We start from the raw sequence: 27,800 nt of genomic DNA, 5'->3' as shown, positions 1-27,800 counted from the left end.
CCTTATGGTGTCACCACTCATTATTGTGTATTAAATCCTTAGTAACTGCTACTTGTGACATTTCTAAACTTGAAGAAACTTTGCTTTCTCTTGGCAGATTTGCAGTTTGATGCGAGGTGGAATAGCTGAGAGGGGAGGTGTAAGAGTAGGCCATCGTATTATTGAGATCAATGGACAAAGCGTTGTTGCTACTGCTCATGAGAAGATAGTACAAGCATTGTCTAATTCAGTGGGAGAGGTAAGAAAACAAATACTTTATCAAGGAATTAGAACTGTTGAAAGAATGTATTTTTCATTTGAAAAGAGTGTCTTAACATAGTATTAAAACCACCACCTCAGTAAATTGGAGTTGAGCACTAACAAAACATTGCTTTGAACAATTAGATGCACATTCGCTGTATTTTTCCACGCATTTTCAAGAGTCCCTGGCATGATTCTGAACCCTCAGCCTACTGTTAGAATTAAGCCAATCAATTAAGGGAATAAATCGCACAAGCATGTTAGCTATGAAAATGTCTCTTGGCTTATTACTACAGCATCTGCCATAGAAATAAATTACTATTCAAAGAGCTGAGAGATTCAAATTGGTATGTATTTTAATAATTTCATTTCCACTGAACATTTCCAACTTACCTTGGGAATATGTTGAGACATGTCTCTCCACTGCTTTTAGAGAAATCAGCATCAAATGAACAAGATTCTCCAGTTCATCAGAACCCTACTGAATTTAGTGGTAGTAGAATACACAACCCTGGCCAGATCTTCCACTAGTTCCTTTGCCAAAAATCAAAGACAATTTGTTTTCCTGTGGAAGCTGATACTGGAAAAATAACACAGAGTATGTGCAAGTTGGCAGGAACAAAGCTGTAGATTTCCATAAGAACCACTGTGCCTTAATGGTACCTCTTTGCTGCGTAACATCTCACTAAACATATGAGGACAGCACAAACTTCTTTTTTCAGTGTGAAGAGATCAAGATACCCAAGGCAGCATATGGCTGGTGAGGACCTGTATTATCAGTCAGTAAAGTTTACCTTCCTCCTTCTTGCGTTATCCAATAGGTACTTACAGCTGTTACTACACTTCTGATACAACTCTGATTACCCGATGCCTTTAATAATCCTGTTAGCCTGTACAATTCCTCTGACACTTATCACAGTACTCCTTGTAGAAAGAACTTAAATACCCTAGCCATGAGAGAAGCTGTTCCACCAAACTCTTGACTGGCACTTAAGTATCAGGTGATAAAAGTCCCAAGTTTTGTGTTCAGAGGATCATATTCCAATTAGGAGAAAATATGTACAAAATGACAGTCCCATGGGGAGGGAAGATAGATAGGTAGAAGAAAAATCTAAATTTAGTTAATACCAGAACAGCAGAATGAATTTTGAGAGAAAGGGCTGTAACTGGAGTAGGCTATAGGAATAGAAAGTATTTAGGTGTCTTTTTAGCTGTATGAGTTGCATACTATTGTCGTCATTTAAAAAACAAACAAACAAACAAACAAACAAAACCACCACACAAAAAAAGCAAAGACAGCAAACCAGCTCATTAAAAACAGAGAACTCTGAACTAGAAACAAAATAATATGGATTTTAAACTAGTAACAATTCTGTTAATTTCTGTGTAAATCAATTGACAGATTCACATGAAGACTATGCCAGCTGCCATGTTCAGGCTTCTAACTGGACAGGAGACACCCCTATACATCTAGCATGTGACTCTTGCAGCAAACTAACTAAATGATTCCATCAAAGCTGAAGCCCTCAGAGCTGAAGAGAATTTTGTATTTTGTATGAATGAAAGGCTTTGAAGCTGACCTGAGGACTCCGAAACAAGGAACAGACAGGTGTCTCTGCCTTTTCTCTCCTTTTTATTTCTTTGCCAAAAAGTGATGAGAAGGATGGTCAAGGACAATAATCACTGACAAAAATCTTTGTAAAACATTTAAGTATTTTGCAACATCTTCTAAACTCTTTTCTCATTAAACTTAAAACATATTTATTTGTAACCTCTACGTGGAGTGATGTATGTATGTCTGTCTTGTTTGATAACACGGTGAATGTGAGTATTTGATGAATGAGACTGCAGGAAATGGCAAAGAGAAGCAGTTAAAGTGGTGGCTGCCTCAAGTTAAAAAAAAAAAAAAATCCCAGTCCCATAAAGCGGTCCAATACTGATGGCTTTGCGTAATTCTGAAACTGGTGACGAAGAGACAGTGTTTCAGTAGAAAGGAATGTGTGCAGTTAAAACTTGTAGATTCTAATGTAAAGAAAACCACTGTAGTACTTGGTATTGTTATGACAAGTGTAACCTGTTTGGCAAGGTGTGAACATAAACATGTAACAAGTGTTTCATATGCTAAATAAAGAGTAATTGCCACAAGATTAAAATCAAAATATTTATTTAGATACATATTTATTTTTAATGCTTGTGATTTTTATGATTTAACAGTTATTTCACGGGTAACTTATTGCACAGGTTGTGTGTAATGTATGTGTTGGGCTGGGTTTGGTTTTTTTCTTTAATTTTTGCATATTACCTTTTTGTTTCTATTAGCTCAAAATGGGAAAGCCATGCTTACCTGTTTCTGTCTTTTATAAAGCATTCTTATTCCTAAGGCAATGTGTTCTGAATGTGAATTGTTTTGACAAATAACCTAGCACCATCAGCAGTATTAGAATGTGTGTAGATAAAAAACCTAGTAGTAAAGTTGTATTCCTTATGAGATAAATGTTAATTGGTGTAACTTTTCATCTAGATTTTTTTTTTTGGCCAAGGCCTTGAAGAAATACACTGTGACTTAAGAAGCCTTACCATGCAGTAACTAAAGAGCTTTAGATGACTGTACTTCAAGGAGTAGTGTGTTGCATGCAACTGACCTTAGGAAAGAATTAACCTCCTATCACTAATAAATCTGAAATAATAAAGGAAGCTTGCTTATTTTCTTTGTTGTGTAAGTTTACATAATAAAAATGCCAAGTAGAAGATCATTTAATTCTTCATCTAAGTGCAGTTGCAAAGGTCACAGATTATTTTTTAAAAAGTAATTCACCTCTTGAATTAGGAATTTGTGTATCATTATTATCTTGAGAGTAGATGCTTTCAATTAGCATACCTTGTTGCCACTGGATGTCACTGTGACCTCACATCAATACAGAAGCATGCTCTAATTAAAATACATTAAAATGGATGATTCTGTAAAACTTAAACTACCCATCTTCAGCTACATTCCTTTGTGACCTTTTCACAGGATGTCTGCCCAGCTCAGAGTGACACAAGTGAAACCAGTATATGATTAAACCTCAAACGGAAACTAACGCTACTGACAAGCACTGCTCCAAAAAAATTAAACCCCCGAAACGTCAAGCTGTGGTAGGTTCTTTATGAGAACCTTTTGTTTAAGGCCTTTCCAATTTCCTCTGAGACAGCCAGGATGAAGCTTGCACTGGAAGACGTTGCTGGCAGACCTGTGTTTATGCTGGTAATCAAATTAGTGTTAGTGATATTTACTTTTTGATTTTTTTTTCTTTTTTTAAGATCAATGTCAAATGAATCATAAATGCAGCAGAACCACAAGGACATGTTTTAGTAATACAACTGTCAAAACTACTAATTGGAGTAACAATTCTTTTTGAAAAAATGTTCAAAGCTCTGCTAGATAAAAATTCATCTAACTTCTTATCAGTTGGCATTTGTGAAAAGTTTGTGAAATCTGCTTTTTGTAAATGCAGAATTTCAAAGACTTCTTCTCTAATGCATCTTTTGGTTACAACTGGCAGAGTACTTCAACGTCAGTTCTCAATAGCGTATGCTATTCCATTGAGAAACTCATGAGCACTCAGAACAAAGCAAAAATAAACCACAATGCAGCCTTTACTATAATTTAAAAGGGCAACATATTGGGGGCGGGGGGGCACGCAGGTTTAATAGGACAGATCAGCTAGCCCGGCATGAGAGACACCGGAAAAATGGGTTAGAAGCAGCATTGTACGTGCGTATGAATCACCTTTACATTTCTATCCAAATCAGTTGTTGAAAAAGCAAAGTCCAGAAATACTTTTTATTAAAACACTGATCATAGTTAAAACACTTTGAGGTACATTAAATAAATACAACTTTTAGGTTGTACAGCCGGCCTCCGGTGGTTTTGCGAAGGTTTTCAAGAACTGCTAGGCAGCATCAGTAGCATTTCCCAAGTCCAGTGAAATAAACGCATTTCTGGTTGGGGAACCATTTGTTATGACTCTACTAATAAATTGGTTAAAATTTTGCAAAAATCAGGGATGAAATTTACATTCAGAAAAACAGGTGTACTCCCGCTGTTGGAAAAAAGTGGAATTCCAAAGACAGACACTTTTTCCTTTTTAAATCATCCGCTACTTGTATTTCTCCCGGTCCCGGTTTCTTCCTTAATTCTCTTTGCTGGAATCACATACCTGCGAATATTATCAAAGGATGGTCTCCCGGCAAACTCCAATTAAACTGTGAGGCCTGTCCCGCTCTAGACTGCGAGTGAGGTGGGACCTACGTAAGAAGGCAACTGGAGAGCTCAGAGCACCACAGCTCTGAAGATGAAGGTCTTCTTGAAGTTGCTTTCTAGAGGTATTCACATTCTGCTGGGAACTTGTAATTACCTGTTTAAAAGGGCAGGAATGGAGACGGGAAAAACGAGGGAAACAGGGTAAGAAACATTTTCATTTAAGGGTTCAGTCCCTGAGTACCATTTCATTCCAGTTATCCAACGATGGAACCCTCCCAGAGGAGAGGTGTGTTATGTGGCCACCCAGAGACCCTCTTGCTTCTCTGTTCTGGCAGCTGGCCAGGGCTGAGTACTGGCTACTGGAAGGCACACTCAGGCCTGAAAGGCATCAGGCCCCGTCTGCACCGTAGCATTGAATCAACAAAGGCACAAACAAGTATTTGTTCTCTATATGAATGAAACCTGTGGAAAAGGCAACAGCCCTGCCTTATAATTGACAGAAATGTAAGTTTGGAGCAAATTATACTCATCTGTTTCTTTTAGGAGAAAGAGATGCTTCACTAGCTTTGCTGGGGTGGAAGAGAACTAAAACCTTGCAAGCCTGGTAAGCATTTTGGTGTGAACAGAACCGCCAAGCTACTTCACAAATTGTAATTATACAACTGTGTTACCAAAATGTCTGTGACTAAGTGGATTGCTGGGATGCCCTGGACTTTCACTAGTTAATACTGGTTTTTGTCTGGAAAAAAAGAACTACTAAAATTATTCCTTTAATGTGAAAAAAAAAGTGTTTCCCTGGATCTAAGAAATCCACACAGGGTAATAACTGGGCCATTGGTTTCTGATTTTATGATAGGCATAAACACTCAAATATTTTTATACTGTTTTGTGAGAAATTATGGGCTTTTTCATTTAAAGATAGTTGTTTTCAACTTTCTAACCTTGAGGATTTAATCACCTTTACATTTTGTAAAGCAATAAAAATGTTACAACTTAATTCCATCCTGACACTCTGTTAAGTATGTTGTGATAGTACTGCTTTTCTACTCACGTGACTACAGAGGTAACTGGTGGGGTGCTACTTCTTTGTTCTACTTCACAGCTAGCAAAAACAGTCTTGCAGCAAGCTTTACTAAATGTTGTCTGTTTCCTGCTCCACATCACACTCTCACGCATGCTGTTTAAGTGTTATTACATCCTATTTTAATACTTAGCCAGTTCCCCTCACTTAGGGATCAGCAGACTAATACCATCGGAATTACAGTATTTCAGAAGGGGGGGGAAACAGCCCCCAAGCCGTGTATCCTTCATCATCTGTCCAGCTCTGTGGTGACCCTACAGGCAACCTGAACGTGGCTTGTCAATGCAAAGAGCATGCTGCTTTTCAAATCTGACAACAGAAAAGGAACTTCATTTCTATAGCTACCATTCCGGTAATGATACTAGCAAGATGTGGTTTCATCCCCTTTCTTCCTACAAAGTAGATTTATTATTAAACATGCATTAGATAATAAAAGTTGCTGCCACTGCTGATTCCCTTGCTTTATAGGATTCCTTCCAAGTCTTGTGTCCGTTTTATTCTCACTCAAGGTGAGAAGATGCATTATTCCTTCATCTAGAAAAGCACAATTTCTCAATTCTTTTTCTTAAAAATAGCAAGGGTCATCATCATTCTTCTAGCCAGGAGTAAGGTTAACTGCACTGTTCTGTTTCGACAGATTGTGGCCCTGCTTGTATATCTACCCATTATTTTCAGTGAGTAGCTTACGCTACACAAATACATTTGCCTGAAAAAACAAAAGATCCAAGTCAGTTCTGTGTTCTCTATATGTGTTCTCTCTATAAACACACATTCAGGTATGGAACAGTCCCAGGTGTGGAAAGACACTAGAAATGAGAGGATGATTATCAACGTGTACATATCAGTTCCCTGTAGATCTCCTAGGATATTAATGGGTCCAGCTGAAGAGTTTTAAATGCATTTATGAGCGCTTCAGTGTAAAATGCATTGCTGCCCAATAAATATTAATTAGTTCTTAGTAAAGCCCATGTTACTATAAAAGAACGTTTGTAGGAATTGTCTGTAAAAACATTTAAATAAGGTATGTGTCGATCACGTTTGAACAAATCTTTAGAACTTACATGGCCTACCTGGTCTATAATATTGGCACTGAAGATGGCTTCTTCCATGTGTCTCTCATCAGATTTTATTACTGATCGTATGCTGTTCACTACGTGACGTACTTCTGGAGGGAGATTACAGTTTGAATGCTCCAAAAATTTTGCCACTAAAATTTTTGTGTCTTTATAGGCCTTAAGGTCCACTAAAGAGTGTGGTCGCTCTTTTGAGACTGTGTGCAAAGCCTTTAGCTTTAGGTGTAGATCAATTTTCCTTGTATCCCTCTGTTTTCCGGTTGGTAGGACACTGCTCAAAGAATGCTGACAAGCAGGGGCAGCCACGTGAGAACCAGAAACAGGAACTAAAAAAAGGGGGGAAGAGTATCTTTAAAGTAATGTTAAAAAAAAAACATGAACCAAAAAACAGAAACAAAAAAACAAAAAACAGAAAGAAAAAAGGCAAAACAAATATTGTCACAAAAGTTTTTACTTTGTCATAAAACGTCTGTTCTTTCTGAAGAATAACAAAAAGCACGCAATCAAGGAAACATTGCAAAACGGTATTTAACCAGGGGTCAAGAGTAAGACTCTTCCCCATGACCAAGAAGGACTGCACTTAGGATGAGTGGGTGTGTAATTAAAGTACTTCATAAATCACAGACATTTTTGTTACTTGTACTTTCAGGGACTTCAGTTCACATTAATGATAAGGGGACATACTCAGTGTTACATATGTAACTTGTGATGTTTCCCTGCCCCCAACTTCATCCTTAAAGTTCCCCTTATTCCTAGGCCTCGAAAATTATAAGCAGTGAATAATACATGAGAGATTAGTAAGAAATATAGAGAAAGCAGAAACGCTCCACTAAAACACTGGACTTTGCAGCATTTCTTTTGACGCAAAGGCTGCTTCCATCAGCATTGTACATCATATAGGTATGCTGTTAGTAAGAGATTTTTCTGCCCCACATTTTCTATAGGTTGTTTCTCTATTGGAAGCTTTTAATTATTTTTAAAACAAAAAATGTTTGATCCACATGATCCTGCTTTAGAAAACTGATCCTCACCTGTTTCTAATGTAGCTGGAGATAATCCTGCATCTTGATGCTGGCTACATATAGGTGTCCAGGCACAATTATCACCTTTAAGCAAAGAGAGAGAGACAGAAAGAGCACAATCAACCCCTGCTATCCCCTGCCCGAGGCAAGGAAAAATACATTGGAATCTTTCCTTATCTCCTTTACAGAATGAAACTACTCAGAAGAAATACTACCTCCAAGATTTCCATTCATAAAGAGAAGCTACTATATACAGAAGTGCCCTATAAGCTGTTAAATAAATACAACTAGAAAGACACGGTTCCTGCTATATAGCTTCCTCTGTTATCAAATCCTGAATATTTCAGGCCTAAGCACTGAAGCTATGGAAGGCTCCTTCCTAGGGGCATACCTCAGACTTTCCTGTATTTCCTTGGCAGGCAGAGTTTATCTTAGAAAATGGAAAAACAAGAAAGATGAATCTTTTTTCTACAAAAGCAGTATTTTATTCAATATTTCTACCCTCTTTCTAAAGAGATTCTCATCCTTCACAGGACAAACGCTATCCACCGCTGACAAAAATTAATGGGTAGGTGACCACTGTGGTTACTGATGATCCAATCAATAACAAGTGGTTACAGAGCATCTACAAACAGCTCTGGACATAGCCACCTTCTAACGACAGGGCTTCTGGGATGCCAGCACAAGGATCAGTGATAATGAGATCACAATACACAGTAATTACCAGTGCAGACTTTTTGATTTCAAGCTTGTGACAGTCGAGATGGAATAAACCCTCACATTTATGCTAAGGCTGCTTACACCCATTTCCAAGACTGAAAACTATTTTGAACTTCTAGGTAGATTAGAAGAGGTTTTCTTCCATATCTTCAGGGAAAGTTTATAATGAAAAGCTGGTATAATCCTCTCTGGTAGAGTGAATAATTAAATGAAGGAAAACAAAGGTAAGATGCTACAAACAGAAAATCTGTAAGGAATTAAGAGTCAGCTTCTATTCTGACTTTAATTTGCTTTATTATGCTCAAGTACTGCAACACATGAACCACAGCATGCCTATTATGAGGAGACGGTTCAGAGGTTCTGTCTTCCCACTCAGTACTATACTGCTTAACGTGCTTGTGGCACAGTCAAAACTACACCACTAGACATTATCCTGAATTATCTGGAACACAGACACTACAATAATCACTCAGGCACTTAACTGATCTGGCCACCATAGTCTGTCATGTTTGATTATAGATGAGTTTATTGTAACAAACATCAGTGCCAGAAGTTGATCTCGTCTTCCTTTGCTATGATAAACTTCACCGGGAAAAGACAGAAAAACATGCAAACTCATCATTTCTAAGTAATTTTTTAGGAGGGCACTATTTCTTACAGAGATGATATGTGAACCCACGATACTTACATTGTCCGGGGACTACACAGTGACTACAAAGGCACCTATTAAATTAAACTTTCATTTATAATTTCTGTACTGGGAATGACAGATATTTCAAAACAAATAAACAAGCCCCCTTTCAGCATTGAAGGATTAATGGGAGAATTACTGACCATACATACCATAAAGACCCCATCGTGTCAAGATGTGCTTGAACCACAGGAATTGTGTTTTATTGATCTGAAAGCCCAGAGGTTTATGCCAGTGTTAAAATTCCCAGATTACTAACTTATTAGATCTCATTGCTGCTGTGTCACTAAGCTGTTGCACACATGCAACATCCCTGTGTCAAATGATTTATGTTCCAAACCACGTACAGTGCAATCACAGTAACTTTCAAGACCCATTTAACAATACGCTACACAGTAAATTTCAAGGTTGCACTTCTAAATCTCTTCACATTGACTTGTATGGGGAGGTTAATCAGAAGATAAATTAACAATTTTTCTTGAAGTACAAAGACAGGGTTCCTCAGACAAAAACAAACCCCCCTGACCAATCTGGCCACTGTAGTTTCCCATTTGCGAACATGCCTGAAGCTTCCCCACCCCTCAGTTCTCCAAAAACCAAAGTATGTCTCTTACATGAGTTATTAGTATTAATGATACATAGTTACAGCTCCGTCTTTCATATGGTCAGTCTATTTGACCAGTTCTTCTACTCAGGACAATTTTAAAAATGTAAGTGTATGTTACTGAAAAAAAAAACCAAATGCTTTTTCATCTGGGTTGATTAGTTGATGAGGTTCAGTTGGTTCCCTTTATCTTTGCTACTGTTCAACTCTGTGGATGTATTTTAAAATTCTGCAGCGTGATCTATATACCAATAGGCTAGTAATGAAAAATCTACATAGTGTCTCTTTAAAGTTATAAAGACTATAAAGAACTTCAGCTGTGTATCACAGCTTAGGAAAAATAAGCTTCAGGGCTGCTACAAACTGCTGGTACATGTAACTAGAATTGTGCTGCTTCTAACCTATGTACTATTTCCAAATAAAGCTCAACAAAAAGCAGAGGAAGGGGAAGTGATGTGAAATTGTAAAAACCTTCACAGAGTAAAATTTTGCAAACTATAGTTTGCCAAACATACAAATGAAAGAAATATGCACGTCTAAACTCAAGTGCTTCTCTTAAAGATTTCATTTTCAAGAGTCTTCTGTAGGCAGCAAAAACCGGCAAACTAGGTCAGCACAAACACATTCCCTTTGAGTAAGTTCTTCTCTTGCTCCCCCCCTCTGCCGTGTGTGTATCAGTGTCTCTAGAACCATCTCTGCTCCTTTATTACAATATTTGCGAAGCCCAGTTACATCTCAGTAATGTTCAACCCCCGACCCTCAACTCAGGTAAGGCTAAGAACTTGGAAATTAGTCAAAATAATTCCCATAGTGCCACTTCTCCAGAAAAGATGATGGATGTATTTAGGACATGCTAAAAAAGAAGGCAGAGCATCTGTTCTACCAGGTGTCCCAGCAGTCATCTAGAACACGTCGATATGACTGCCTACAGTAATCTCTCTCTCAAACGCTACTCAAAGAGCATATGGAGCACAATATGGACAACTTGCAGACCGTGATCCAGAAGAGAAAGGATGATGTTCTTGTTTTGGGCACAGTAGAAAGGATTCAGAAATTCCTACTTACTGTCTGCACAGCAGCTTCATAGCACATATATCCTAGCAAAGTAAATCTCATAAAATAAATGCAGACTTCTAGGTTAAAGATTCGCTTGTCCTGGACAGGATGCTGAGGCTAGATTTCTAAAGGTAAAAGACATTCAATTATTGACCTAAGTATGAGGTCTCTGAAATTCATAGAAACAGAATAATGATGCAAAAAGTGTCACAGAACAAAGACATCATCATCCTAAATGAAAACAGTTATTTCAGCATTTTGTCTAATTTTGTTTTGAGCTAGTCACATGATTCTTCCTCTAGATCCCCTAGAAAGCCCAGGGAACGCATCTGTTACAGCACCATCTATGACATCTTACAAAGCTTTTAATCTTCACTTTCAAAGCACTTCTCCAGGTTACCCCTTTGAATCTCTCTAAACAGCTTACACCCTTTTGTAAAACCTGCACTTCTCAAATGGTTTAGACAGTTCTATGTTCCTGCTACTAGTTGATCATGCCAGTCTGTACCAAATCAAACATTTCCACTAACAGGATTTTCATGAAGATACACTGTTCAGCTAATCACATCTCCTCTCTTCTTCCCTACTTGTCTAAAAGCAGATTCATATCAGAAGATGCTTATCCACAACAATCAAAAGCTTTCCTTTTCATTTATCATCTTGTCACGTGCCTCATCTTTCACTTCTTTGTCCTTTAAAACTTCGCAGCGTACAGTCACACTGACTGCCTCTGACATGCACCAATACCGCCAATGTCAGTGTCACCTGCTGGAAACATGACCTGCTGTATCGCAAGCACGACAGCTCTGTTAATCATCTCCTAAACAGACCCCATCTACCATTCAACTTCGTAGTTTAGCTTCCCAACGTAACAGTAATAGAGAGATGGAAGCATCTACTCAAGACATGGTTTTCTGAGCACTGCAGAAATGCTGGTACAATTCAGAAAAGCCAAAATTAATTTTACTCTGTCGCTTTTCCCATTTCCATTCTTCTTAAAAATTTTCAACTCTAGAAAATGCGCATGGAACTAAAGCCTTTACACCTAAGTCAACCCTCATTGGAACATTTCATACAATTTCCAGCAGCACCAATTGCTGCATAAAACACATACCACTCATTTGTTCCATGCTCCATCATCCTTGTGGTACTACACCTACCTGCTGTAGAAGATGAACATGATACAGGGTCACTAGTTGATCGGACTATATTTGAAATTCGGTATTTTGTAATGTGATGTTGCTGGGCAGCGCTCTCGTGGCCGCTCACGTTGGATGAAGTATTTGTGGGCCCAAAACAGGGAGAAGTCTGGGAAGGGACAGGAGGCTGGCCAAAGACTGCACAGCAGATTTTCTTTTGTTTCAAAGGCGGCGTGGCATTGCTCTTGTGAGCAGAACTCTGCAGTTCTCTTTCGGAGGGGCTGAAATTCTCTGAGGAACAGTCCAAGGGCCTGCTGCGGGCACAGTTCTTTTCCTGTCCTTGAGACTTGTACGTAGAGGCTCGGCTGAGGGAACTGTCACCCTCATCAGGAAAACCCTCTGAGCGAGTTCTGTGGAACCTGCAGCGGGGGCTGTAATCCAGAGTGCTGCAGCTCTGGTCCGTAGCCCCTTTGAGGGTTGTACAGCAGGGAGAAAAATCTGCAGAAAGGAGAGATCCCTGAACTTCCAGAGAACAAAGATCTTCAGAGGAGCAGCTCTGGTCTGGGCTATCAACAGCCTCAGAGACCATCAAAGAGGTGCTCTCAACAGAAACTGCAAAACAAGAGATTCAGAGAGAAATAAAGATATTTTGCCCCTCTCCCATTCCCCCCCCACCGGCCCTGTTTTCAATATACTGATTTAAGTTCAGTAATTGGCAAGTATGTCAATAATTCCTCAAAAGCTTTCAGATGACAGAATGCCAAAGCAAGAAAGATTGAAGTCATTTACTTATTTCTAGTGTCCTTCAGCAAAGATAAGTTGTGCTGTCCTCAGATATTTTCTTCAACTAATAAGCATGCTTCAGCACTGATACCGAAGTATTATCTGTAACTACCTTTAGACAGGAACAGCAATTTCACTACTACTTTCTCTGGTAAACAGTGAGAGATTGCCTGTGGCAGAAAAAGTAAAACTTTACACAAATGCTGAAAAAACATGGCTCTGATCACTTTTTAAACCTACCACTACTGTCAATATTAGGGGACATCTGCCAGTCTATTCATCGATACGATACGAATATGATGTGGAAAAAGTATTTGATGGAAGTTTTACTAAAATAATTATTTCATACAAACTGCTCAACATCTCATGATCCACTGAGACTGTACTGTTTGAAAAGCCCTCCGTATCAACAGAAATGGTAAGGAGGCCTATTCTAGGAACTTTTAAACTTTAAACAAATGGGCTCTGTGCTGCTACTCATCGCATTCACACATCTACGCTTCAGGCAGTGAGCTTCCTATTCAGGCTTCTGGAAGCCATGCAGGAAACTACTACATGGAGAAGGCATGTGGACTATCAGGAAGGCACCCATGCTTGCTGACAATGAGAAACAAACTGACAGTTACGTGCGTGACTTCAAAGAGAACTGACAGTTGCCATATCTGCCTTCAAAGGGCTTTATGGAGCATGCTTTGTTGAGCAAAACTCTCCTCTCTATTTCCAGCCACATCAGTTTATGACTGTGCAAAGGTGATTCTTGCCAAGAACAATCTGACAGCAAATCCTTTTTTCTCCATTGGGAAGGGCAGAAGAGAAGGAAAAATCCACTCAAAAGTCCTACTGCATCTTTCTCAAGTAGACAAACGCAATGCTATGATTACCTTGTGTGCTGAAGTCCAGGGTCATGTTCCTCTCACCCACACTTGATTCAGACACTTGCTGATCAGCACCAGAGACCTAAATGAAAATTGTTTAATGAAACAGCACGTTAATCTGCAATTTACCAAAACAAAGTACAGCGCTAATGATCTTAAGAACACACCTGACAACATGGAATAACTATCATATAAGCAGCTCTTCAGATTGAAAGTTATTTAAAGATATAGTATTTTACAATGTGTTTGGGTCAGGAACAAATGTGGGGCAAAGGAACGTGCTTAAAGCAATTTTTCATTTTTCCAGACTCTACAAGCTAAATTCATCTTGAATTCACAGGCAGCTGGGGCTGCAGGCCCACATTACAAAACTTAAATGTCTGCAATGCTTAAAACTAATGGTTTTATTACAAGCAATCTCTTTTTCTACAGTCTGCATTTTTCCATATTACACTTTTTCTCCACTATGTTATATCACCTTAAAATAGGATCAAGAACAACAGAATCCATAAAAACAAGCACAAGAGCAGTCTTTTCCTTTGGTTATTTGCCAAATGTATTTTTAAGCCCTATAACATCATTGCCACCCAATGTGGCCGATGCAGGGTGCTCTCCAGCCTATCAGAGGTTGCTGAAGGGAGATAATACTAGGACTCACCTTTTTTCCGAAAGGATGGATCTCAGTGGGTAACTTCCCTTCACTTTTGAGAATCATGTGAACAAAATACAGAATCAGTCCTGCTGGAAAGACTTGATCCATTAAACACCTGAAATTTAGGAAATTTTCTTTCTACTGATTTCAATAGACTTTGGATTGGACCTTTTTGCCAGTCTCATTAGATTGTTAGCAGTTCTTTGGGATCATGAGTATTAAAAAAATGGTTCCAATAAATAGCTGGTAACAATGAGAAAAATATGAAAAGAAAAGTTGAAGGGAATGAGATCGATACCATCTTTAGCAGAAAGCATCGTATCTTCTTCTGTTTGCAGGACCTCAATTAATTAGTAAAAGCTTATTACAGTTGGTGACAGTCTAGAAATAACCATCAGTCACCTCTGTGAAAACCTTTTTGTCAAGAGCTTAATTTGTCTGGCCTTCTACAACATTGAATGTGACATTATTACTCTGAAGCTATTAAGGAAAGAGCTTCCAGTGCACATGTCAGTGTAGACTGATGCACACGTATATATGCATAACTTACTGTGCTCACTATGTTTTTTTATACCTTTCTATCTGTCCACAGCTTACACCATGATCAAGCGATCAGGAAACTTCTTCTGATACAAATTTAGTTTTTAAAAGTGATTTTAAGTCTAAGGGTTAGCAAATACAACTCTAAAAAAAGAACAGTACCAGAAATACTTTAACTCAGCAATAGATGGACAGAGGACTGGGAAGCAAAGGTGAAATCACTCATATTTTTAAACAATCTGCTTGGAAATTTCTTGAAGTATCTTTCTTTATTGAAGCAGAATATTGTATCTATGGTAAAAAAAAAAAATTAGTGGTGTCACTCTAAGTTGCAGACCATTCCTGGGACCTAACTGGGGGAACTTTTGGGGACTAGTTGGAAAAGAAGTGTTCTCAAATGCTCTCTGTTGCTGGAGAAAATTCAATCAGACTAACTACATTTTGGAAGAAATAATATAATGTTTTAACGGTGCTTGTTTCTTTTTAAAAATCTAAGGGTTCTTTTTAAATCTAGGTGGTTTCACAAATTCTTAATCATTGACAGGAAAATATCTGCTGAATATTTGTGCTGAAACATTTATTGACCTTCTACATTCTCCCAGTCACCTGGCATCTGTAGTGACATTGTCTAGTACCTATAAAATGCCCGAATACCTATGAGTTACATGCAAGGTTGAGGCTTTGGCAAACCCGTACTAATGAAAAAGAGTCATCTGTAGCTTTGATCTAGTAAATTTAAAATTTGTTGTTACTCTTGAAATCAAAATATTGCATCTCTCAAAGAAATACCCTATTTTACAGGCAAAAGAAATACATACATTGTATTTACATACCTTATTTTCCAATCACACAAACATTTCTAGATTACGACAGTTCAATCTTCATGTCCTTTTTTTTTTGTTCTCTGCTTAGTTTGCCAGAGGGAACACTTAGAGCATTGACAGAATTTTTTTCACCTGGGAATAAGACAACTAAGCTCATTTGACACAAGACACAGAGCAGCTATCAGTACTCTGCTTTGACATCTTGTTGGAACAGAGCTTGCAGAAAACACACCATGGACCCAAGGCGTATTCCAACACAGGCGGGAGACAACTATTTTACCTTGCAGTTAGGTGTTAATATTGGGAGTCCTTCAGATCACCTAGGGTAAGGATTCATGTCTTACTCAGGAAAACTACAGAGAGGAACTGTTCTCTGCATTCCCCTCCATGCAACGAGATCTGTATCAGCCTTTCACATCCTTTGGAATTTAGAAGGACACAAAAGCTCTTCTGCTGGACATCGCATCCCTTCTCAGGCTCTGCCTCAATCTCAGACACTCCTATGGAGGCTGAAAACCTCATAGCAACACACCTAAAGACATGGGGCTGCATAAAGAAGATAACATTCTTAGAGGTGACTCTTTACTATATGAATCAAAGGACACAGCCTCTCAGCTTAACTTCTGCATGCTTGCTCATACACTGCAGACTATATTATGTTACAGTTTTCCCTAAGTACAACTTCTGGAAATTAAAAGCAAAACAAACAACCAACAAACCCCACAACCAAGCCTCAACAATATGACAAGTAAAGGATACAAATTTACACAGGCAGAAATTGCGTCTTGAGACCACAGGGAAGACTCTGAATACTCCCCTCTATATAAAATCTGCCACGTACAGAAAAGCACTCATCATCTTTAAGGTTTATCTCTTAAGGGCCTCATCAATAACTAGCATCCTTAATAGTGGGAAAATGAGAGATTGAGATTTTGGGCATGCAGAAGAAATCAGGGATATAATTTGAATTTTGGTTTCTTCTCCTACTTTTTTCAGTATTTAGCCATCATTTGCAAAACATAAGTCATTTAAACTTATCTGATCAATGTGTTAATTTTTCCTTTTCCTTCCCTTGTTCCTTCTCCATTCACAAGAATAATTGCTGAACGCATTTGGAATTGATTAACTTTCTTACTTGGGGGAAGGAGAACCATAGTTTTAATTGTAGGACACTGGCAACTTTTAGTCGGGTCAGAGCTTTGGTTCACACAGGGATGGCACGTGGTTTCATACAGGTTCCTGCACAGCCTCGGGTAACAAAACCTTATTGACTTGCGCATCCTCAGACATAAAGCTGGTAAAGACAGTCACTAAGCTACTGATAGGAAAAGGAAAGAAAAACCATGCTTTTAACAAGTCTGCACACTCTACAGGTTAGTAAGCCTTATAAAACAGCCACTGGTATAATTCACCCAGAACCCCAACCTGCTTGTTCGTGTCTTTTGTATATCCTAGACAATACTTTGCATGGAAAACAGTGTGAAAAACACTGTTTTTCATAGTCATAAAATGGGAATTCCTAATCAGTACACATGACAACAGCAATTTTTACTTAGATGCAGCCACTTAAATTAGCACTGGCATTTCTGGTCCATGAAGTGCATGAAATACTGAGTCTAATTTGATACAATTTAATAAAATTCTAAGGACCTCAATCCACTGTAAAACAAACAAAACAAAACCTATTGCTTGATGCTCAGTAAGAGGTTTTACAATTATGACATTATTACATAATGGTTTCCAGAATAAGTTCTGAAGCTAAAGCTCTGCCATGATTTCCATTGCAAAATCTGCCTTTGAGGGATTTATAAATCTATTTCAGTTCATACTGTACTGCAGCTTGGTGCATATTATATGGGAGCATTTGCATCATGTAAGAACTTAGGGCTCCATTTTGTTCCTCCTGTAGACCTAAAACTGTCTTAGACATTGGCTCCATTCCTCCATTCACAGATCGACTGGGACACTGACTGAAAAAAAACAGGTTTGGGCTTTTGTTGTCAAGAAAACCATATGGCTACAAAGTCACTGTGTAGGCTTTAGCTAGCATTGCCAATGTACTGCACTTCTGATCCTCAGCACCTGGTGGGTGTTATTTTGCTCCTACAGGCCCTCTGAACCAGCAACTCTCAGGCATATATAAACTCACTCCTGGTAAGAAATGATGTAATTATCATCATTTAGAAATTAAAGATCACCACTCATTTTCACTTGTGATTAGAACAAACGCTTTTGGAACCCAGGTGGCCAGAGATGAACAGGCAAGGCACTGACACTGACCCCGGATGCCAAAAAATAACAGTCAATACATCTACTTGTTAAAGCTCATGCTCTTTTTGCACGACTTTGCTGCTTTAAACTATGTCTTGTTAAATTATGCTTCTGTAATATGCTGGTGCTATTGCACTGCTGGATGTCGATGCTCATGCAAAGTATGATCCCAATTACAAGAGTGCTCAAAGTGATTTTGTGCTTTAAGTATTAATAGACACTTTTCTAAAGCTTACTTAGTACTACGTACAAATTCTTATCACAGATATGATCCTTCTCCTTCCCTCCAAATCATGTGTAATTCATACTGCTTTTGCCAGTTTGTTTGGTTTTTTTTTAATCACTGAAAAAAATCAACTCCTCCAGGGCTTGCAGGTTCCTCTGAGTTACTGTAAAGGAAAAACAATGGAACTTGGATAAAAAATATTTTAGAAAGGAGATTGCCTCGGAAACTCCAATTTTGCTGTTCAGAAAAGAACTTCACTTACAAGCAGTTTATACCAATTCATTTTATTATAGCAAATTAAATCAAAGGTAGTGCAATGTTTGGCCTGTTCATTGTGGCAGGTGGTGGAGGGTATGATATAAGGCAAGGATTAGAAGAGTTGTCTGAAGCTGCTTTATCAGTCACAGAAGTTGCAAAGTTAGGTGTATCTTGGAGGTTTTTAATTGTACAGGGACTGTGTGTCTCAGAGTTCTTTTTTTTTCCTCAGACATTCATCTTATTACTTGTCTTAATAATCTTTTTGGGTATAATAGTAAAAATTAATATAATTTCTTTAGTTTTGTGGTTGCAGTTGTGGTTTCCCCCAGTGTGAAAAAAAAACACTAACAAACTTTACAATGTTATATTTTGGGGAAATGCAAAGGACTCCTCTCTGTAATATGGGTGCAATCTGGCAACGTGAACTCACATATTTCCACAGTGCGCTATTAACAACTGATAAGCGGTATCTAGAATGTTTGACTCCATGAGTTTTTACTGAAGCCTGCAAGAAATTACAGTTTCTAAAAGCAATTTTAAGTATTTTCCCATTTGTGACAGCTGATTCAATTACCACACAGAATAGAATGATAGAACGTTAGAATCATTTAGGTTGGAAAAGACCTTTAAGATCACCAGGTCCAACTGTTAACATAGCAGTGCCAAGTGCCTCACTGAGCCATGTCCCTACGTACCACATCTACGTGTGTTTCGAATACCTCCAGGGATGGTGACTCAACCATTTCCGTGGGCAGCCTGCTCCAATGCCTGACAACCCTCTTGGTGAAGAAATTTTTCCTAATATTCACTCTACACCTCCCCTGGTGCAGCTTGAGCCCGTTTCCTCTCATCCTATCACTTGTTACTCGGGAGAAGAGACTGACACGCATCTTGCTGCAACCTCCTTTCAGGTAGTTGTAGAGAGCGATAAGGTCTCCCCTCAGCCTCCTCTTCTCCAGACTAAACAACCCCACTTCCCTCAGCCGCTCCTCAGAAGACTTGTGCTCCAGCCCCCTCACCAGCTTCGCTGCCCTTCTCTGGACAGGCTCCAGCAACGCAATGTTCTTCTAGTGAGGGGACCAAAAGTGAACACAGTATTTGAGGGGTGGCTTCACCAGTGCTGAGTACAGGGGGACGATTCTGACAGTCCAGTGTCATACAACTTCTTTAACAGATGATACCAGCTGAAATATTACTAGTCGCATAAGCATTTGCCCAACTATGCGCAAGTACATAAGGAGAATACACAACAAGTAAAATTTCAATTAAACCCTTTTAAAGAAAATGGTCTGGAATTTTTTTTTTATTTTAGTGTTTAAAGAATATAAATATTTTCTAATGGTTCTTCCTCCAAAGTACAATTAACTCCTAAATTATTTTAGAACATTAGATTTATCTAAAATGGTTTCACATCATGAAAATTTGAAGACTACGTAAAGAATTTCCTTTGGCTTTCCTTACCTGACTGGCAGGTGTCTCTCCGATCACTGCCTCATAAGGAGGTGGCAGCTCAGTTGGATACAGCATTCCTGGGCTGTTAATGGTTACTTCATATAAAGCAGTGAATGGGGAATGAGGGAAGTCCAAGTGGAGACCTCTGTTTAAACACACAAACAAGCAAACTTCATTATTAAGAAATTGCATTGTATTTATTGGGTAAACTATTACCTACGCCACAGTGATGAAGAGCATTCTCTGAATGCAAAACCAATATATAACAAAGAATTATATTGAAGAAATTTATTAGACAACCAAAAGGAAGCCCTCATTCACAGCTTCAAAATTGGATTTCACTTTGGATGCCAGCCATGTCTACCAGCCCATTTTGCAGTCATTAATGTCCTTCACTACTCCATAATAATGCACATCAATTACAATGACTTCCTTAGAAGATTAAATCTCATATTCAAGTGTATAATGCTAACCAACTGTGAAAGCATTACCTATAAGCTGATCTCTGCTTCAAGTTCAGATACTGTTATTCTTGTCTTAGCTAAGTTCAATCACTTTGTATTACAGCAGTGCTTTAACACAAATCTTTCCAGGTGCACTCTAACAAGTTTGCAGGAAGTGTATGCAATCTCTCTGGAAAAGAAGCACCTAATGTAAGTGAAAGACATTACTTGGCTTCATATTCTTTTAAAGAGCTTCATAGTCTGTAGCTCAGAATTATGTGATGACTGTAACTACAGGGAAGAAGAATCACCTCTGTGCCTCTATCGCTGGTGTGCAGGTGTATTCTGGTGGGTAGTAGGGTGGAGGTGGTATTGGTGGTATGAACTCATCAAAATCCAAGGTCTGATGCAGGATAGTTCCATGTGGAGTCATGCAGTCAGGATTGGTAGAATGTGGCCTCGGTGGCAGAAACTGAAAATGAACAGGTCAAGTTCCTTCAGATGCTAGAAACATCATCACAATAATAAAAATTTTAATACAAGGTCAGTATTAGCAACCCTGACCAATACCCAATTTCATTAATATCCATACCGAAATCAAAGACACATTTCTGGAAGCATAAGAATACTTAAGATCCGTGAGGTTGGTGAGTCAAATTGCCAAAATATAGCACAAGATTTTACTAAAGACACAGAGAGGCCTGTGCCTCAAAGTCAGTCACTCTTGGGATGCAGAAAATAGACATTTGAAATTAAATAGCTTTTCAAGAAATACTTCTACCTTGTGATACAACTTTATTATAGCACTAGATAATCAGTCATATTTTAATAACTGATGAACTACAGACAACTACTAAAATAACTATTTGCATCTTTTTCTTTCCAATCTGAAATGCCTTGTGCTTATAGAGAAAAAAAATCAACCACACTCTCCCCAAAACACCCAAATAAAACAAACTGGAAACAAGCTACCACTTCATTCATTAAATTTTGAATAAGGCAACTACAAATAGCCCACCTATTTTTCATTTAAAAAAAAAAGGCCACTTATAACTATTTTTTATTATTCTTGTAAAAAAAATATCCTTAACAGCCATTTGTGGTTGGGTGATATAGACACTGCACACTTAAATGTAGTATAAAGGTTTTAAATACTGGTATGAAAATAAGAAAAGGATTTATTGCATATAAACATCTCAAAACCAAAAAGAAAATAACCACACAAAGTAATAAAAAGTAATACTACTGAGAACCGTCCATTTGTGACAGGAACCTAATCAACTTCCAGCATGGCAGTGATATCAAGAAGCCAGTCTGATACCTGCAGTATCAGAAAATACTGTAACTTTACAAGTCTTCTAGCAAAGGCTTGAACTACTTCAAGATCAAGTATGGACCATTCTGCAGATCACATGGAACCCAGCCACGGTGACCTGGCTTTATATGGTCCCCATGGGTAAAAGAGGATGAAAAACAATCCAAAACCATAGAAGAATTCCTTCTCCATGCAAGCTTCTACTGTCATATCACTTTTCTTGGATCAGTAGAAGATTTGGTCTTGCTTTTTAAAACAAGTGAACTAAGAAAATTTGCTGAAGGTACATTTCTCTTTTATACTAGAACAAGAGAATATGTGCCTTTGTAGTGTTGTCTCATTACATTATTATTCATTTAAATCCATGATAAAGCCTTAAGAAGCTGTGAAATAAAAAGAAAAATGCTTATACTTAGGAGATCCAGCAATAGAAAGTAAATTCTCTTAATTCTTAATGTCACAGTTTTATATTTTTCACTTTTCCAAATTTAACTTGGTGCGGTTGTGCTGAATTTACATTACCATAGAAATGATACTGGCCTTTGGTATTTAAAAGGCTGAGTTACATCTTAATTCTACTAAACACACTCTATGTATGATGTTCCAAAGGTCAAAGCTGTGATAATGCAACACAACAGAGGGTCAGGAGGACCAATTTCAATTGTTTGTGAAAATGAACTATTAGTTGCTTACTAATCAGCTCTCTAGAGATATTTTCACAAATAACTATTAAATAAAGAACCTCCTCTGTAGAATATGTTATATCATTATATCTTACAGACAATGAATGACTTTCAGCCATTGTAGTCTACTGATGGTACAGGAATGAAAGACATGACATCTACTTGATTTACTCTTTGTTACATAAAATGTCTGATGCTCTTAAGCACTGTCTCTCATGAGATGTGATGCTGTTATCCTGAGAATATCAGACATTTCTACAGGTTTGTCTTACAGAATAAAGATACATTTTTGCAGTCATTCAGTCTAAATTCACCTGATCTTTCAACAGCCATTTCCCAAACTGTAATATTACATTAATATTGACTGTTAAACACCAAACTTCTGCCATAAGTGATACAGTTGTCAGCAACCACCAGTACGCTACCATGCCAAATATATTGAAGAATCTTTTAGGAAAAAATGAAGCAAGACAATTTTCAACGTAGTGACCAAAAAATTGTATAAGAATTTATCATAACGAAGACAAGTATCTGTACACTCTGGCTAACATTTGGTACCCTAGTTTATTCCACCAACACGACTACACTGATTTTCCTAGTACAGTTGATAATTTGGATCATTTTTACAGCATGGAAACTAATCAATTTTACAACTTACTTTACCTTCTCCCAGACTATTTCCATATACTGCCATGGAACCCAAGCTTTGGTTTGCACCAGAGAACTTGTAGCTCCATCCCTTCAGTTCTTGAGTTCCCTGGAGCTTCTTTCATTCAGCCATATATAAGGAGCAATACTCCTCAGAACAAGGCAATTAAACACATAGCACTTTTACAGTGAGTGAACTATCAGCATACATTTTGTGGGATGTGACAGAATGGAAAGGTGTTCGTTACACAGGGTAGAAGAGGCTATGGTTCAAGAAGGAAAAGACCTAATGTTTAGATGCAGTTCAGTTTAACAGTAGAATCATTTGCATCCCTTTCAAGAACCTTTACTGCAAATACAAATCACGGCAACAAACTTTGTGTGACCAATGCTGAAAATGTGTGACAAAACAGATATGAAAGATGCACATATTTGGGGTGGGGTGGGGGGTGTGTGTTTATAAACAACGGTTTACCTGTGTGATATCATCCTACCGGAAGGCACAGAAATTAAATTGAAAAAGGCTGTAAGAGGGAGACTAGCAGGAAATTAAACAATAGCAAATATAAGGGATTATCACAAAGAACAGACATCTTTGAGAAAACAATTTGAGAGCTATTAAGTGGGAATTAAATCACGTCTTATCCCATACTACCCTTTCTACTAATCTCTACTAGCCTGCAAAAGTTTATTCTTCCTACAGTAAAAAGTATTTCAAAAAATTTCAAGGGTTAGCCTCAAATGGTGAAGGCTGGCAATGTCTCAGCGAAGACTTAATAGCAAGTCAATAGGTAAGAAAGTGAGAAAATGCAAACAGCTGACAAAACTGGACTAGGCAGAGGACCACCGACAAAAACTTTCACAAGGAAACACGCACTGTTGGTGTTAGAAGACAGTTATTACTAAATAATCAGTCTCAAAATGTTGATGGCGATAGGATAGACAACAACAAGAACTGCCAAACCAAAAATGGGAGTGGCCTGTTTGGTCACAGGTATAAACAAGATCAAGTTGCATTCAATGTCATTTCAAAAACTATAGCTCACACTATGGAACAACTCGCAAAGCTGTTTCTGTTGACCACCTGGAGCTGCTGGATGTCGGGAGCTTTCAGAAATTCAATAGACTATGAAATACAGATCCAGAATTCATGCTCTTCTTTTAGGAAAGAAACAACCTTATGTTTGAAGCTTGGCTTTCAAACTATTATACACATGCAGTTTTTTTCTCATCCTTGGACTAAAGATTTCCTTTAGCCTGTGGAATGCGTCTGGTACCTAGCAGGCATTATACACAGATCGGTGCATGTGCAAAATGGATGTGCAACATAGTGCACACGTTGCTCACAGAATTTTGTGTGTTTTAATTGGGCACGCCTAACTTTGACAGAGTTGAACAGCCTGATTTAAATAGCTTTCATCTTTATTTCATACTAAGGACTACTTAATTTTTTATTTGAAGTTATGAAGGAAGAATAAATCATGCTAACTGGTTGCAGCAAGGTAAACAAGGAAGCTGTACAATGCTGCAGTTTTGCACCCACTTCTTGGACCTGAATTCAATGAAGCAGCTAGCTGTGGCATCAGCAGCAAGTTGTTAGCAAGCAGAGAATTAGAAACACAAATGCTAGAAGCACACCACTTCCAGCAGGAGCAGAAGAGGTAACATTTTTCTGAAAATGCAGTTATGCTCAAGGGTCTGTGTGCCATCGTACTGAGAACTCCACGCAGCCAGTGATGTAGGGCTGGACGCCACTGACCTTCTCAGCAAGCTTAGAAGCTGTAGCAAGACACATATGCTGTCATTTCTCAGTGAAGAAGGCAGTGCTTTGTAGAATAACGAACTCTTCTCCCAGTTTTTAGCTCTTCAAGGTGAAGTAAACACCATTAGATAGATATGAATAAGACTGTAAAACTCACTCTCTTTTTTTATTGTCAGACCAAATTTCCAGCTCTTTACTCAGAGGTCATCTGAAAGCTGGTCACTGAAGTGACCAGAATGATTCGAGTTTATTATTTATGTTCGGAAAATTGTGAGGATATTCAAGTAAAAGCTGACAGAGGAGTCTCAATTAAGGAACTGAAGAAACGGCAAGTAAGGACTGTAAACGTAATCCTCATATGAAAAAGTTATCCAATGTGATACAACGTGGTAAGTCCTTCCACCTGAGATCTGTGAGACTAAGACCTCTTCATCAGTATTTCCAGGTATGGGACATCCCCACTAAACATCAGCAAAGACATCCTCTATTCTATACATTCGGCAGCTGATCAGCACTATTGACTCCATGTAAACGACAGTGCTGGGATTCACTGCTTAGCAACTATGACATACCTAAACCAGTAATTGCCATACATCAGTACATGACTGGTGCTCTGAGGGATTCTTCGTATTTAGAGTATTTCCCATATCTGCATGTAATTAATTCTGCCTTCCATATCACATTTAATAAATTTACTATGTAACTTTCAAATGAGTCCTTTGGAGACTCCAGGGTTCATTATCCTCATTTCAGTCTCGATATGTCATTTATAAAAATCTGCTAATTCTTGGGAATGGGAAATAAAAAATTATCATTGCAAATAATTAAATATTGGCGTGTTATCTATAGCAAAAGCTCTTTGCAATACACTTGGCTCTATAATTCTGTCTTCAATTAACTGTCCTCCTCCTGGACATGTTGCTTTTTTTTTCCTTTTCTGAAGCACTGGAATCAATATCTCCTGGAGGGAAATGTAGATACTAATTGTCTGCAAGAACAGAAGGATCATGGCTGACACTACTGATTTGTCCCTGATCTTAATGGGAAATTGCAACAGAGGAAATATTTTTATAAGGAAAACATAGATTCACATATTTCTGCTCCACTGTTTACAGTTGTTTTTCCTATAACCATCACAAGTCATTAGCTCTGTAGTCTCAGATGGATTGGTCTGTGACACATCTTTCTTGTAAGTACTGACCATATTTTAAATAGTCTTAAATATTAAATATTCTACCAATAAAATCTGAAATGGAAAATGGTACTTTTTCAAAAAAATGTTGTAAGTTTTCCTACACCAAAGGGAAATATTCATCCAACCATATTTACATTCAGGATATTTCTATGGATATGCATCATTTGCAATGCACATTTCTAAAAAGACTGTCATGTGGGCTTTACAGGACCCTTCAGTGAGCTTTGTGCTAAAAAATGTAATATTTAGGTTTTGATATTATTAGGTTAAATTATAAAAATTATGTAATAATTCAAGATCAAGTGTCGATTAATTTGAAGCTTCATCCTGAAGGGGGTTTATTATTACTATGCCACCAGGATAAGGGGTTAAACAATGCCAGCAAGATATTACCCTCATACGGAGGTGTTTTATTTAAGGTGTTTGAGTAGAAATATTAACTATAGCCTATTAAGTTAATGACATGCTAAATTATCATTATGGCTGATGAAACCGGTAATGAAAAGTTACAGCTTGCATGTGTCATCATTACCTTATTTCCTTTACAAAATAACAGATTGTTTCACGTAACACGAAGAACAGTTACTAACAGTGATGGTGATAAAATCAGAATACACTGCATGAGATCAGTGCCAGTACTTCTAGGATAAGTACTGTATAAACAGATTTGGAGTGCAGGACGACTGGAATAGGTGTATTTCACGCTTTAGCTTGGCCACAGCGGCTGTAATTTCTTGTATTGCTTTGTTTAATACAGGCAGCTATCTTTTGAAGAAAACAGTGAATTTTTGCAGTAGCCATTCATCAGACAAGATGCAAACTGAAACTGCCTTAGGCAACAAGGGAAATATCATGGAAGTGACAGCTTGGTTATTAAGAGATGTTTCTTCGCATTACAGAACCTTGATGTAATCTGACTTGATTCACATTTATCTGATGGAGGGGTGTGTACACAGGAAGCACAATTCTGGGAAGCCCTGTAATGGAGTGCAGCCTTAAACCGAGGTAGTGAAACATGTAACAAATGCTATTTCAGTCTTTAACTATGGTATCACTTACTCTTGCAGCTTTAGTACAACTGGGAGATTTTTTTTTTCTGAGCAACTGTACATACTTAACAGGGTGAGAAAAGTTAAAGTGAGGTGAAAAATTTGGGATATTTTCTGAAACAGTCAACTCAAAGAAGGAACAACATAGTAAAATATGTTTTTGTGTCCCACACAACAGCACAAAAGTAAAAACTAAAGGGAACCAAGATATAATGCAATGAAAATAGTTTGCAATATTTTGCAGTACTTTGTTCTTTAACACTTGAAACCAAGTGTGTGTTTTGGTGGGATTATTTTTAACCAAAAAGCCCCCTTCAAATTTATTGGAAAATTTAAGCTGTGCTTACTACCTGAGAGCTTGTGTTTATATTTTTCAGGTCATTTTTACTAAAAGATCAGTAAATCTGAAGGTAGCAGTTTCCAATAAAATACTGTCCATTTGCTTGTATGAATCGGATACTCCCTGTATGCAAAAGTGAGCAAGAAAGCAGATAATCATGAAACATTATTACAGATTTTCTGGAGACTCTATTACACACCAACTTAGGCAATAAATACCTAAAGCACATAGAACAGCTTCATGCCAGAAGAAAAACTTGAAACTATTTGAAATTTGCAAAAATTCACCATTCTAACTGATTAACTTCCGAGACAAGAACACTAACACAGCACATGAATCACAAAACTGATGATCTACTGATAACCTAATAATGTCCAAGGAGGATGTTCCCTATCACATAATGCTTTTGCTGGCTAGAAATTATATTTTTATGCCTCCTCTCCCTACAGGAGGGCCTATGTAGCTCTTGAATACTGTACGAGCAGAGTGAAAGAACGAGCACAATGACTAAAACCTTTTCATTTAAGAGGGGAGGTATCTCTTGCTGCTGCTGTCTTAAACTTCCAGCATGGTACAACCCTGCTAAGAGAAGATGCATACCTCAGTGAAGAGGAA

At 38.0% G+C, this 27,800-nt stretch overlaps 2 protein-coding genes across 3 annotated transcripts in view; one reads left to right on the top strand and one right to left on the bottom strand.

Moving 5' to 3' along the window:
- The window catches only part of APBA2 (amyloid beta (A4) precursor protein-binding, family A, member 2), a 45,728-nt gene extending 42,794 nt beyond the window's left edge, over nucleotides 1–2,934 (top strand). For both annotated transcript variants that reach the window (XM_010289422.1, XM_010289421.1), the window contains 2 exons: nucleotides 98–238; nucleotides 1,643–2,934. In XM_010289422.1, coding sequence (XP_010287724.1) covers nucleotides 98–238; nucleotides 1,643–1,714 — 213 coding nt within the window. In that variant the 3' untranslated portion in view covers nucleotides 1,715–2,934. The remainder of the gene's footprint in view (nucleotides 1–97; nucleotides 239–1,642) is intronic.
- A 1,209-nt stretch (nucleotides 2,935–4,143) lies between these two features.
- LOC104622586 (protein FAM189A1-like) overlaps nucleotides 4,144–27,800 on the bottom strand; it is an 82,016-nt gene continuing 58,359 nt past the window's right edge. Inside the window, exons 5-11 of the mRNA XM_010289420.1 lie at nucleotides 20,505–20,665; nucleotides 19,760–19,895; nucleotides 13,534–13,609; nucleotides 11,891–12,481; nucleotides 7,669–7,743; nucleotides 6,635–6,963; nucleotides 4,144–4,637 (exon numbers count right to left, since the gene is read on the bottom strand). Of these exons, the coding sequence (XP_010287722.1) occupies nucleotides 4,452–4,637; nucleotides 6,635–6,963; nucleotides 7,669–7,743; nucleotides 11,891–12,481; nucleotides 13,534–13,609; nucleotides 19,760–19,895; nucleotides 20,505–20,665 (1,554 nt within the window). The 3' untranslated portion in view covers nucleotides 4,144–4,451. The remainder of the gene's footprint in view (nucleotides 4,638–6,634; nucleotides 6,964–7,668; nucleotides 7,744–11,890; nucleotides 12,482–13,533; nucleotides 13,610–19,759; nucleotides 19,896–20,504; nucleotides 20,666–27,800) is intronic.

The sequence above is a fragment of the Phaethon lepturus genome, unplaced genomic scaffold (assembly GCF_000687285.1).
Source record: "Phaethon lepturus isolate BGI_N335 unplaced genomic scaffold, ASM68728v1 scaffold3586, whole genome shotgun sequence".
NCBI classification, from domain to species: domain Eukaryota; kingdom Metazoa; phylum Chordata; class Aves; order Phaethontiformes; family Phaethontidae; genus Phaethon; species Phaethon lepturus.
Note: the sequence above shows the minus strand (reverse complement) of the source record. Positions and strands in the feature narration are given on the sequence as shown.